Source organism: Scomber japonicus, chromosome 11 (assembly GCF_027409825.1).
Source record: "Scomber japonicus isolate fScoJap1 chromosome 11, fScoJap1.pri, whole genome shotgun sequence".
In the NCBI taxonomy this organism is placed as follows: Eukaryota; Metazoa; Chordata; class Actinopteri; order Scombriformes; family Scombridae; genus Scomber; species Scomber japonicus.
The window spans coordinates 13185201-13199761 of NC_070588.1; the positions used below are offsets into that span (position 1 = coordinate 13185201).

At 39.8% G+C, this 14561-nt stretch overlaps 1 protein-coding gene across 1 annotated transcript; it reads right to left on the bottom strand.

Annotated features, from left to right (window-relative positions):
• Positions 1 to 51: 51 nt before the first annotated feature.
• Positions 52 to 14116, bottom strand: LOC128368355 (zinc finger protein 654-like). The gene is made up of 12 exons (XM_053329147.1): positions 13937 to 14116; positions 12874 to 13019; positions 12556 to 12637; positions 11697 to 11832; positions 11302 to 11504; positions 10959 to 11095; positions 10556 to 10697; positions 8411 to 8695; positions 7103 to 8296; positions 5938 to 6728; positions 1772 to 2874; positions 52 to 1670 (listed from the first exon to the last, which is right to left on the bottom strand). The coding sequence occupies exons 1-12, from the start codon at positions 14114 to 14116 to the stop codon at positions 1666 to 1668; spliced, it is 4404 nt and encodes a 1467-aa protein (XP_053185122.1). The 3' UTR covers positions 52 to 1665.
• Positions 14117 to 14561: the final 445 nt, after the last annotated feature.

Genomic DNA, 14561 nt, shown 5'->3' on the forward strand with positions numbered 1-14561 from the left:
GTCTGTGCGTGTGAATGGTGTGCAACAAGAAAACATTCAAAACCAATAACTTTAAGATATATCATTTGTTTATTCAAACAAATTCAATCACTTTTTCTTTAAGAAAAATATATGGGGAATCATTACCTTTACAAATCAACCTATTCACATTTTTACAGATAAATAAGTATGTTTAAGGGAACAGTCCCATAAAAACATTACAATAAAAAGTTATTAAACAGATCAACCACTGCAAATGTTTATACATAAATGACCAATCTGAAATACTGAATGAAATAACATGGCCATTGAGTAAACTGAATAACTTTGAAATTCAAAGCAAACTGGTACTGTATTACTGATCTTAAAGTTAATCTTTACCTACAGTCTAACACTGATTTAAAGTCTTGGCACTAATAAAAGTGAATAATTCATATGCTGTACAGAGTAAAAATGTGACAGTATGAAGGCAGATTTACATGGTTTCAGACATTTTGGTCAAGGCTTTAATGAGTGATTCATGTTGATTTATCACGCCCGGATGACCAATCAACAAAAGGCAAACCCAACCCCGAAATACAGAAACAGCAGCCCACACAAATTATACGGAAAACATCTCCTCGTACAGTTTTAACACTTGCTGTATATGAAACATCTTTGAATCAATCAATTATGATTATAAAGATATGACACCACCACATATCTGCCATTATTGTACTGTCAGTGAATGAACCATTTTATACATCCTCTCTACAAAGACAAAAGCTGGTGCATGATTTATTTGGAAGACTACAGTAATTAAACACACAAAGCAGAGGGGGGGGGGGGGGGGGCTACACTCACAGTTATTAATACTGCTTATAATGTAATCATGTAAAATTCTCAGATAAAATTAAGACAGGTGTGACAGAAGACTCTGAATATGATGGGACAGCTTCTGCCACTAGGTTTAACCAGTAAGACATAAGTAAATCAATCAAGACCAGATCCTCAGAGCCGACTCAGTTTTTATAAAATACATTAGGAGAAATAGAAGTGTTATGTTCATTGTAAAGTCAGTTGGGTGGCTACAGTTGAAAATCTGGAAATGTGTTTTTTTTACTCAAGTGTTTAAATATCTGATCATTCAGGCTCATTTTATAAGGCTAAAAACTGCATTATCCATACATCCAACTTTTAATTAATTTTCACTCAGGATGAATGAATGAAAGACTAAATTAAACATGTCAGTTGATCACAGTATGGTCCAGCAGAAGTCCACGGTCTAAAATTATTTTATTTATGGCTGTTTGTGATTAAGTATTTGTACACGGGCAACTGTTTGTTTTTTTAATTATACGGAGGTTGTCTTGGGCCGCAAACTCTGTTCACAGGTATTGCTCAAGGCTCTGTTTTACCTACTGGACAACACACACACCAATGATGTTCTGAGGAAAAATGTTTATGCTGTCAAAATTATTGCTTCAAATTCTTTTCTCCAATGAATTTAAAATGAAATGAATTTAATTAAATAACAATAAAATCATCCAGCTAACCACTTACTTCCCCTCTGTTGAACTGGAATCAAAGAAATAAATACAGTGAGTGCTGTATCTGAGTCGTAAGAAAGGGTTCCAGTGTTCACTTAGCGGAGCCAGGTGGCAGCATACAATGGCCACTCCACTTCCAGCTCCTCTTCACTCACAGCTAACCTACAAATTTTAAAAACAAAAAAAATCATTCATCAGTGGTTCAAGTGGATTTGAAATACTGGATTGATGCGCTTTATCATCAGTGAATCAAGTGTACTTACTTTCATCATCCGAATCAAAGCCAAAGAGTGCAGAGCAGGTGTTAAGGGCTTGGTGTTTCTGTAATTCTTCAACGCTGCCGAAGGAGGACAGACATTTGCCACACCGTTGTCTGATCTTCTGCTCGGGGGCCACATCATTCACCTGCTGCTCCTTCTCTGGGTCAGGGTCCTTCTTTTTCTTAGTGTTCCAGTAAACATATTTCTTTTGAGCGGCCTCTTCGGTGGACCTCCTCTTGCGCATTGAGAGCAGAGATTCATCCAAGTAGGTGGAGGGTGGCGGCCGGATGAAGGGGGCTTTGACGAAGGGCGCGTAAGAGGGATCTTCGGGTTTGAAGGATTTGTGTTCGGTGATGTGTGGCTCTCCCAGTTTCTGCTGGACTCCCTCGGCCAAAGTGGATATGTCCTCAAGGTCTTTGACATTCAAGGGGTCCAACTCGACGGATGTTCTTTTTTGACACCTCTTTCTCGGAGTGGCTGCAGCAGCATTAGTATCGGAAGAGAAAACCTTGCTTTCCGATGCTTGGTCACTTGTCACATCCTCGTGTCCATTGATGGGGGGTTTGATGTCATCCATGTCCTCATGACTGAAGGGTATCTCTGATTTAGCAGACAGGTCTTGATTTCCATCCCAAGCTGGTTCTTCCTTTATTACCTTGATATTTCCATCCCAAATTGGTTCTTGCTTTATTTCCTTGACCTCGACTCCAAGATTAGAGGTTTCTGAGACTGACTCAGGACTGAGACTCTCCTTCTGCCCCTTTTTACTCTGCAGCCATATCTCCTCGACCCTCACCCTCTGCTTCCAGGGAGCTTCAGAATTTTGTTCCTTCTGTTTGCTGGGTCCCAACTCTAACTCGTCTTTTTGTGGTGCTGGGATATAGTGTCTCCACTCGTGGTCATAGAGACCCTGGAGGCTTGAGAAGAGCTTCTCACAGTTTGTGAAAGGGCACTGGGGTCTAAAGGGCTGGTGGATAATCACATGGTCTTTTAATTCCTGCTGTGTCATGAAGCGCTGGTTACACTCTATATGGTAACAGAAGTGTCGAAGAGGCATGTCGTGGAGCTTCATGTGGTCTTTATAATGCTGGAGAAACTGTATCTGCCTGTTGGATGAAAGCACAGCACTGTAAGCTCTCCTCAAAAACAGAGATTGCAGTAAAAAAAAAAGTATTCTTTACAAAATTTAAAGAGAATGGTGAAATTTGAAAACAATTTTTGATGCTCTTGACACACAAGTTACTGTCTGTTTTAACTGCAAATCTATCATGAATGTGTGTATTACACCCCAAGTTGACAGGTAAAATAAGAAAATTCATATTTTCTCCTTTTTTTCCCCCCAACATGCAGACACATTATAAGTGATAATAAAAAAAGTGACCTATATTTGTATTATGTGACTTTGCCTAAAACTCTGGAATCTGTCGTCACCCTATTTTCTTTTTTTTCTTTTTTACAATATGTTGTTTGTCCTACATGCATTTGCTCATCAGCAAAGCTACGTGTTGTTTCGGACTTGCAATTCATGCACCATTTCACCTTTGAACCCAGAAAATGTTATGTGCTTAATATCTGGAGAGTGGAATAGAGATTCTGAAATCACTGAGGCAATAAAATGTTGTCAAATAAAAATTAAATCAGTTTCCACCATTACTGGTTTAGACCCTAGATGCTGAACTAAGAATTAATATGTCTAAGCACACTTGTCATTTATACAATTGATGCTGTAATCTGCACACCATCCAATTTAATAGCTTTCACACAGTTTACTAAACAATACAGTGGATAGATGTTTTTACAATTGAGGAAATTAAAGATAACGTTTTTGTAATGGTGGTGCCAACACATTCATCTATAGGCTTTACGCCGATCTGATCGGCTATATCGGATCGGCCGATATTTAGCATTTTATGCAATTCGTGAGATCAGCTGTAATGTCTTAATTCACTGATCCAATCAGATCAATGTTGTCATGTTGAAACTTTTTGCAGATGCTCCCGATTGCAGATGGCTTGTGTTTTATCTGTCTAATTTACTAAGAAGTTCCACACCACCGACATGTTTGTTTGAATCCGACAATTAGTTTTGAGCCCTGTCACGATGTGACGGACAATAAAGTTTTTTGAATATTGAATCATTAGTTGTCGGATTCAAACAAACATGTCGGTGTTGTGGGCAGACAGATAAAACACAAGCTATTTGCAATCTGTGCAACACTAAAGTACCTCGTGGGGAAGCATCTGCAAAATGTTTCAACACCACAAATTTACCTGGATAGGGAACACGAGGAGGAGCATCGGGTTACTGTGGAGAGGATGAGAAGGAGGCACAATGACAGAATACGTACAGGATGAGGAGTTTTTCTACCTGTATTAATAATTTTGGAGTGGAATATTTTTGGTTTTACTAACGGAATTGACTTTGTCACAAATACTCTCCCATATGTCGGTTTTTCTGGTAATATTTGTTTTTGTTGCAAGTTTGTTGTTGTCAATAGACACTACTCACAAAAAGTCAGAGATATTCGGCTTTCGGGTGAAATTTCAGGAATAACATAAAATCCACTATAACCTTTACAGATGAACTTAATGTGACCTTCTCTAAACTTTTGAATGCACATGTCCAACAGTTCAATGTTTCAGTACTTTCTGCACAACTTGCTGTTCTCTAACAAGGAGCTTAATGGCAAAATTCACAACAGGTGTTTGATCGATGAATCGACCAATACATTTCCTGGTTCAATTAGAATTGGTATTTAAACAATCCTCCTCATCATGCTGTTTACATGTTGACATCATGAGACCAAGACGACACCTAACAATTGATCAACAGTACCTCGCCATTGCGAGGTTTCAAACAGGATGTTCTCAGACGCAAGTGGCCACTGAGTTTAGAGTGTCAAGTGTCATCAGCAGGTTGCAGCAGAGATACAGAGAGACTGGAAGAGTCACAGAAAGGCATAGAAGTGGACATTCGTTGGCCACATCCCACACTGATGACCGCTTCATTGTGAACAGTGCCCTGCGGAACCAGATGATGAATGCCACTCAACTCCAGGCACATTTAAGGGAGGTGAGAAACACCAAAGTGTGACGTCAGACCATTCAAAACTGTTTACATCAGCATGGTCTGCGTGCTGGACGACCTGCAAGGGTACCTGACCACACCACCAGGCACAGGCATCATCGTCTTGCATGGGCCAGGGAGCATTAACGCTGGACGAGGGATCAGTGGGCCTCAGTGCTGTTGTCTGATGAAAGTTGATTCATGTCGAGCAGAAATGATGGCCGCCAACGATGTTGGAGACATCAAAGAGAGCGCTATGCATCAGCCACTGTTGTCACCAGACAAGCGGTGGTGTGGTGTTACAGTGTGGGCAGGTGTGTCTAGTCAATACAGAACTGCCCTACACACTGCCCATACTACCTAAATTAATAACATCATTAATCCAGTCATTGTGTCCCTGCATGAACAACACAGGCCTTCATGGACGACAATGCTCCAGCTCATCGAGGTCGCATCATTAGGGAACGGCCTGCACTTTCTCCAGACCTGAATCCCATAGAAACCCTATGGGATCAGCTGAGTCGCCGTGTTGAGGCTCTTACCTCTGTACCCCAGAACCTCAATGACCTGAGGGCTGCCCTTCAAGAATAGTGGCATGCCATGCCTCAGCAGACAATAAGTCGACTTGTGGACAGCATGAGACGTCGTTGTCAAGCTGTAATTGATGCTCAAGGGCACATGACAAGTTATTGAGACATTTACATTTTTTGTTGTGGTATACCCACCACTGTTTCAATAAATTTCATGATATAATACCACTGTAGCGTGAACTTTTTACATTTTCCATAAATGTCACCCGAAAAGCCAGATATTCCTAACTTTTTGTGAGTAGTGTATTTGTTAACCTCTTCCACTAGAACCTGATCACATTTCATTTTGCGCTTGTGGGCTTTCTGCTCATCCAAACTCTCCATAAAGACACGCAAAAGCCTCATTTAAATACTGCTGTCTCCACCCTGTTGCACCTGTTTTCATTTACACAGTTATTCTTAGTAGATCACCCACAAAACACACGCAAACAAAACGCACAATCTATTGCACTGTGCACGCAATTTAGTACCCACTATTTGGGATCTTAGTAAATCAGGCCCAATGAGTCTTACCTGAGGCAGAAGGAGCACTTGTGCTTGGCCCAAACAAACGTCTTCTCAAGCACCTTTTCTTCATCAATATGGCACCTAATAGCATGCTTTGTCAGTGTGGTGCTGATCCTCAAGAACACTCTATCACAGGACACTGAGGGGCACAAATGATATGTGATGTCCACACCATAGCCGTTCTCCTCTGCTGGCTTTTCCTTCTCTTCTCCTTCTCCCTCTGTTCTCATCACAGTCGGATCTTTTAAAATCACCAGGCCATCTTTAATGACCACCTGCTCATCCTTGAAGTCCACCAGCTTGAATATATTAGAGTTAGGGTTCTTGCACTTTTTGTGAAGCACAGATGTCTTTTTGATTAGAGTGCGGAGGTTTCTGATAATTCGCTCTTCCCTCTTGAGGCTGGACACTTTAGATTTGCTGCTGGGTTTCTGTTTAGGAGTTTCCCTATCAGGAATGGAAGTCTGATTTTTATCCTGAGGCTGGCTCTGAGTTTTCACATTATCTACCATTCCATTAGTAGCCGGCGTGTCCTCAGTGCATGGTTTCTTATCATTGGGTTTATGCTTGCACATTTCCTCAATGTGGTCCAGAACATGCTTTTTGGCAAAAGTAAGCTGTTTAAAGCGTTTTCCACAGAGTATACACCTTAATTTCCTACTTTTGAGGTGTGAGAGAGCATGCCTCATAACATTCAAGCCTTTGTAGTCTTTGCGGCAGAAGTTGCAATGATACATCAAGTGGGCATACTGTTGAGTGCGGAGTACTCTGTCCTTCCATGATCTCTTGGTTTTCACCTGGAGAACAGACGACAATTGAAATCAGTGCAATGAGTTACACAGAAAAAGCAAGCACAATATCCAATAAAATGCCAAACAAAAAGGCACTTGAACATCCTCATGTCTTTCCATTTGATATATCAGTGCCTTGCTGAATTACTGCAGTCACAAGAGTGCATATAAACATAATGATTCCACTGCAATGTATTTTATTCAAAGCAAAATGCTGCTATGGTATATGTTGTCAGCAAGAAAAATACAAATTCTTCTGTTGCTTGTGGATCTGTTGCTTAAACTGGCCTTTCTGGAATGTATTTCATCATCTCAATAGTACCTTAAACAACACGTTCCTGCTGAAGTTGATACTATAAAGCTAATCAAGACAAACTGACCTCAGTGTTTGATTCCTCTGTGGTCACTGTGGGTTGTGGCTTCTGTTCTGTGTCACCATTCAGTTCATCTGATCCTGATGCTGAAGCTGAAGCTTCTGGAGGGATCGGTTTCTCAGTGTCAGGCCTTTTGGATTTGAGAGAGTAACTGTGTAACAGTTCAACGGGACAATCCAATAATTCTAAAGGTGGCCCATCAAGTTCAGGAGCAGCTTCAACAGCAGGAACAACAGCTTGAGGCTCACTTGGTAAACTTTCACCGAGCTTGGACACCAACTGTGTTTGAGATTCCTCTTTAATGTGTTCAATGAGTCTGACACCACAAACCCAGTCAGTTTGGTTCTCGAGTCCATTTTCCTTCTCAAGCTTATGCATCTGCTCCGACTGATTCTCTTTCTGTTCACTCTCTTTTTCAAGTTCGTTCTCCAGGTGAGGCATGTCCTGCTCTTGGTCTTCTGTGTCAGTTTCCTCCTCAAAACCATTCTCCCCCTCAGTGAGGTATAGTTCATTTTCAGGGTAAGAGAGTTCCAGCTTCTGTAAAGGCTTTCTTCCCCGTTTTTTTCCTTTAACTTTGACCTTCTTCTCTTTAACCGTCTGGACCTGCTCCAGGATTGGAAGACCCTGCAACCATCTTTTCTTCCGGCCTTTCCTTTTCAAAATTTGGCTCTTCACACATCTGGACAAGTATTCTCTACTGCGTTTTAGAGGAAGCTTCATAGGAGCAGAATTTTCTACGTTAGTGTGATTGCGTCTTAGTGAATACATAGGCTTACTACCTGAAGAGGCAGATTTGACATTGTATTTGAACTCTGGATCATCACCCACATCAACCTCATCATCGGACACAGATTGTTTTTTCCTTCGCAGGCTTCTTCTCCATCTTCTCCCCTTCAGAAGAGCATTATTTGATGGGGCAACACACTTTCCTGTCTTCCCATATAAAGTCTTCTCTTCTGGAGGGGTTCTGTTCACAGAAGCAGCTTCAGCGCACTCACAGGAATTGAAACCTTGAGTGTGTGTGTCATGTACACAGTTATTTGTTAACAGCTCTTGATGGTGTTCCTTCTCCTCTTCTTCCCTCATATCATTGAGAACAGCAGCCTTCATAACCTTGTCACTCATCAACTCCAAGCAGTGTGTCCTGATTGTCAGGAGGTTCCAAAACTCAGGGTCAAAACACAGGCGTTCCTTGAGCATCTGGAAAACAAAAAAGACATAGAAGCACAAATTATAAAGCCATTATATCCACTATAATCATCATATATCATATCATATAATGCTAAATATATCCCCCTCTCCACCCCGTCCAACCTGCAGAATGTGGAACCGAACACTGGTTCGGACAGGGCTGTTGTTGGGATGCGGCTCCTGGTCAGGATGCATATGAAGCAGGCAAACAGTGCGGTAAGCCTCCAGGCTCCGTTCCTGGCAGAAGGCCAGCAGGGCACATGCTCGACAGATCTCCAGGTCATGGGGCAGAAGGAAGGCGATGGTCTTGCAGACCAGTGACTGGGTTACACTATCGGCCTGCTTGTCACACAGCTGCAAGGCCCTTGCACAAAGCTCCAAGCAGACGTGAACTCCTTCACCACCCAGCTGTCCCAAACAAAAAAAGAAAAAAGGTTAATGATTAGAGCAAAGCAGGAAGGCAAACTTTCATTTTGACTGCTGCACAAGTCTGCACTGTTTACATGTCCTTTTATTAAAAGAACAAAATTAAACATTGCCCTCTACACACATTGCCCTCTATTGGCTGCTTTTCACCATTTTAAGGCTTTGTTTTTCCAGTGGAGAGATGGTGATGCCAAACTGAACCAATGTGCCTTGAATTCTGATTAAAAAAATGTTAAAGACATTGTATGTTGTTGTCCATCTGTTGTTTCTATTCTATTTTTTCACCCACTTGCTCGTACATAATAGTGATATGTTTATGTTTAAATAATTACCTTTTTAGACATGTTGTCCTTGTGATTCTTTCTGAAAATTGTTGTGTGTAAATACAATGGGCCTCATTTACTATGTGTTTACAAATGTTCTTATTTGCACATGCAAAATTACTGTTGGATTCATGAGAAGTGTGCACCAGCCAGTTTTGTCCACTGTGCGTATGTTGATTAATCAGAATCATTCTAAATTGACAAAATGCCCGCTATCAGTAAAACATATTACCATGCCCCCATTTCTCTATATGGGGAAAGCTCTGTTGGAGCAATGCAACGATGGAATGAGCTGAGGACTCTGATAGTAAAAATGTAGAAAAACTTGCAAAACATATTCTCAGAAGTAGAAGCCAGAAAAGGCAGATCTGGCTACTAGACATGCCATTGTGATTATATTGTGAGCTGTTGTGAAGTGAATTAGAGTAATATGAATATTTCCATCATTTAATTACATTTATGATTATAATTTATAGATAACATCCTACCTATTAATTTTATATTTAGTAAATACATTGTGTATTATTAGCAATTTCACATCTTTACATGTTGTATATTTAGGCCCAATCTAGTTTTTAAAAAATTGTGATTCTAATATACTGAATGCATATTGACTATATAATTTTTTTTAAGACTGTGGGACATTTATAATTTGAGTATATGCATGGTCTAGTTTCAGTTGTGTTGACAGAGGAAGAACAAATTCTGGTAAGAACAAATTGATGAATCTCATTTGTGTTTAAAATGCAGTTTAAATACAGATTTATGTATACACATTGAGAGATACTACACAGTAGGGGTGGGAATCACCAGAGGCTCCACTATATGATATTATCAAGATACTTGTGTCACAATACAATATTATTGCAATTTTAAATATGTTGCGATATGCTGCGATATATTGCTATTCATTACCTTTTTTCAACTGCAAATTATGTCTCCAAAGGAAAACTTCCTCCTGCACTGACTGTTACCTCTGCTGACCTCACCAGAAAACTAACTAGAGCCCTCTAGTGGACTGAAACAGCAATTGATTTTATTATTATTCTTGTACCAAAAATTTAAATTTGCACTTGTAAATTATATAATAAAAGATTGATACTTGGCGTCTGTATAGCGATACAATATTGCCACGCAAAATATTGCGATACTTTGCTGTATTGATTTTTTCCCAACCCCTACTATACACTGGAGTCAAATTTGTATGTGTGCACACACTTGGCCAATAAAGCTGATTCGGATTCTGAAATATTCTTTCCAGCTATGAGCCCTGAGTAAGATCCTTGTTGGATCGGATTCTGAAATATTATTTTCACCTATGAGCCCTGAGTAAGATCCTTGTTGGATCGGATTCTGAAATATTATTTTCACCTATGAGCCCTGAGTAAGATCCTTGTTGGATCAAAGTCTTCTATGTGATACATTTTTCGGAGGAACGCTTCAGGCAGAATATTTTTTATATAATTTCTCCTGTCAAACACAGTATGGAAAAGAGATAATGCTGTGATCTCAGTCATACCTCTGTGGTGACCAGTTTGATGAAGGGAAAGATGGCTCTGAGGTTAGTAGCAGAAGAAGCCAGCTGCAAGCACTCAGCCAGGAAGCCTTGTCTGGAGGGATAGGCCCTGAGATGCAGCCTGCTCCAGATGAACACTAGGTCCCTGACAGAAGACAAATAACTCATTATTTATACTATTAATTATCCAACAACTGTGATCATTTCTTAGTCAGTAAAAAGAGAAGAACTGAACCAAACAATGTTACTACCTTTACAACAAGATTCATGGATATAACAAACGTACATTAGGCAAACACTAAGAAATGTGCAGAACCTGAAAGTACCATTATACTATAAAAGCTGAGGAGGATAATCCAGTGTAATATTAGAGATGTCCATGCATGAAGGTTTAGCTCATTCTTACCAGATGTAATACATGTCTCCATTGTGTAACTGCTGAGTAAGGAAAGCTTTACACATCGACAACAGAAGATCATCCTTTTCAACACTCTCTGTGTTGCAGATGATTTCCACTGCATCACGGCCATCAATCTCTGCCATCTGAGGACGAAGATGTGTGGAAACACACACATTCATAAAAAATACATCAAAATACAAAGTAAAAAAAACAATTGTTTCTTTTTTTCAGTATTTTTGATCCCTCTCTCTGCCATCTTAAGCAAAAATCATATTATTCTACATAGCCCCACCATATCTTACATCCCTGATCCTTTGCGCTTTGCTTTTGCCATCCTTTCGTTTCTTACCTCCTTATGAAGGTGTTCATGCAGAGAGGTCTTGTAGAGGCAGGTCAGGTAAGCCTGGTGGAAGTACAGATGACTTCCAGCCTTGTGGTTTTCCAGGCAGCCTTTTGCCAGGGCCATTGCCTCCTGTATTCTTTCACAGGCCTGCAGATAGCGAACCCGGAGCTCCAAGAATACTGGCAACTCTGAGCTCAAGTATTCTTCAACTGCATGTGAAATGGAAATACATGAATAAATGTGGATATGCAAACATATGGACTGTTGAAAATGTTAAGAAGAGTAACAATAACACATTGCTATTAACATTCTTTACTGATCAAGGATTGTTGTTGACCGCTCAAATGATGATAAGATGTTTCCTGTATTGTATGTGGTATTAAATGTAGTCATGACCCTACCTTCTTTTGGAGACAAGTCTGTCTCCTTCAGGATTCCTTGCAGCACTGGATTCTCCCATGGGCCTCCTGCTTTGATGATCTGTTTTAAATGATGAAGGTGGATGTTCCTGTGCCTCAGGAGTTGGGAATGACACTCCTACAAAGAGTGGTAAAAAATAAAAACAGATCAATACAAAGTTCCTCTTAGAAGACACTACTGAGATGACCAATTGTGATAATTTGTTTCAATATACAGTACACAGGTATGTACGTCCCACTAAAACAATCAAAACAGACTAGCAGTATTAAACATTGAAGTAGTTGTTATTTTGACATAAACTCTGGTGGGAAACCAAACTGGTTGCATTGTTGTTTGTGATTAGTGCTCATGACTTACACTTAACATTAAGTGCATTTTAGTAAAGGCAGGTACTGGGTTTGGGCGGTATCAAAATATTCTCCGTTGAGATGAGTAACATGTTGGTATCGGCCGCAGCAACAAGTGTCAAAAGTGGGTCTTCCAGTAAGAATCTATGGAAGGACGCTTATTTTCTATCTATTCAATATTCTATGATCAATAAAATATTTAAACCCAGCAGGCTAGACATTGCAGGCTAGACACTGTCATATATGTTGAAATGACTTTATCACCAGCAGTTCAGCTTTCACTTATTTTTTTAAAAACCCAATACATAGATATGAAGGTATGAAAACATAGATACCGCCCAAGCCAGCCAGGTACGTCAGTGACATCTGATAAGAGTGTTTCGTATGACCTGAACATTTGCTGAAGCAATAGTGTGAATTCAGTCTGATTCCTTGTTTCTTTTTCCCAATAATCCTGAACTAAAGACTGCAACAGAGAATCAGTTTTTGTCACCTTAAAAGAATCAAGGATGTCTTTTAAAGGCTCTTCCCCAAATTCTTCTTTGCTGAAAAATAGCATCAGTTCAAAGAAGCTCCTGGAAGACAACAAGTGGAACATTAGTGCCAAAAACACGTTGTAGTAAGTGAGACAACAGCTCAATTATTAAATTCAGTTCGTCAAGCCCTACGCAGTTTTTAAAAATATTGCACTATAGGTTAATACGTAATTAATTACACTGCTTTGTATATTGTATCAGTCCCTACCAAATAATAGTTGAAATGAAATGACAATGAAATGAAGTATTACATTACCAAGTAACAAACTACTTACAGGGCCAGACTGCTGAGAACATAGTGTATGTGCTGACAGTCATCGGGGAAGGCAGCAGTGGCTTTAGTGAAACGGCACAGTGCTGTCCGCAGCACCTTCAGCTGAGGGAGAGGAACTTGCCATTGACCAGTGTACTCCTCAACCAACTACACAAAAAGTAAGAATACAAAAAACATGGAAAATATTGATTTGTTTGTTTTAGAACCCATAATTGTATGGTTGATGTACCATAGTTATTCTCACATAGTCTAAGAACAAAACACTGTTCTTAAGATAAAATTGGTTGCGTGCAACTGATCACCATAATTACTTTGCCTTCCCTGTGTTAGATCATATGGCCTGTGGATGTTATGTGTAAATACAGAGGGTTAGGGGTTATCAACTAACACCGTTGGAACTACTGTTGAATTATGGTTAATGATACTCAAGTTTCCCTTTGGCGACATAAAACATTTTACACCACATTGGTGACATTTTTATATTTACCACAGGTTATTTGATCTCAAACAGCTTTCTGAGATTTACAACCTATGCAGTGTTTTCCTAATTCTCGCAAGAAAGTGTTATTAGTAGTTAACCATTTATTTTGGCTTACCGCAGCTCGCTAGAAGACCTAGGCTAACCTCATACCGTTAATTAGCTTAGCTTACCTGTTTTGCTATCAAGTTAAATATAATACAAATAATAATAATAATAATACGCTTCATTTGTGTCGCACTTTTCATCCATTGTGATACTCAAAGTGCTGCAGTGTTAACAACAGAGCACGCAATATAGCAAATATAGTTAAGATGAAAATGACCAAATTATCTCTAAAATAACTCTAAAGTTCACAGTTGCTGCATGAAGTTACCATGCAAGTAGCACAGTACATATGTATCTACATTTTGTAGACTTTTCTGTTGTGTTCCTGGCGGGCTGTGCTATATATAAATAGTCTTAGCAACACAACTGCATAAATAGAGCTAGTCTGGAGGCTAATGTTAGCCAGCAAAGCTAGTAGCGTTAGCAATAAACAGACGCCGACTCGGAGGAATATCAAACGAAATTGAGTCCAACATACCTCACAAAACTCAGAACAGTACTCTTTGCTCTTTAGAGAGGACGCATCGCTGCAGTGTCTGATACACAATGTGTCTAGAGCTGTTTCAAGCCCGTCTATTTCCAAATCACTCTCGCTGTCCGCCATACTGGCTGCTGTATCCAGCGCATAGTCTGAGTTGCCAGGCCTGATAAGCTGCATCCTCCTATCCGCCACGACAAACCCACTACCAACCTGGCAACCTTGTAATTACAAGCGCAATAAAGTTTTTCTGCATTGTTAACAATCAGTGGTGGAAGAATAATTTAAATATTTTACTCAAAAATACGCGTTCGTCTTGTTGTTCATACAGGTGGATGTTTTAGCTTCACTGTGCAGGACATGTGCAGAGATTGTCTGTACTCACTGAAAATCCTTAAGTGTGATGTGGAAACCTTTATCTATACTATGTGACAAAAAACAGGGTTAGCATAGGAGTATTAGCTGAAGAGTTAATTCTGTGTTCCCAACTTGATCCAGTAATAATGTCTCTGTGGATTAGCTTTTTGAAAAGGTGTAGAGCTTAAAATACAGTAGATTTTAACATTTTAGACATCTTTTTGTATCTCAACATCATTCACATGATTTTCAGCTACTTCAACAAATG

Excerpts from the sequence above, each read along its gene's own strand:
- LOC128368355 (XM_053329147.1), bottom strand. The coding sequence starts at position 14,116 with ATGCAGCTTATCAGGCCTGGCAACTCAGACTATGCGCTGGATACAGCA. Across the intron at positions 11,096-11,301 it reads ATGAACACCTTCATAAGGAG|ATGGCAGAGATTGATGGCCG; the intron begins GTAAGAAACGAA and ends CTTCGTCCTCAG. Across the intron at positions 8,297-8,410 it reads TTCGGTTCCACATTCTGCAG|ATGCTCAAGGAACGCCTGTG; the intron begins GTTGGACGGGGT and ends TTTGTTTTCCAG.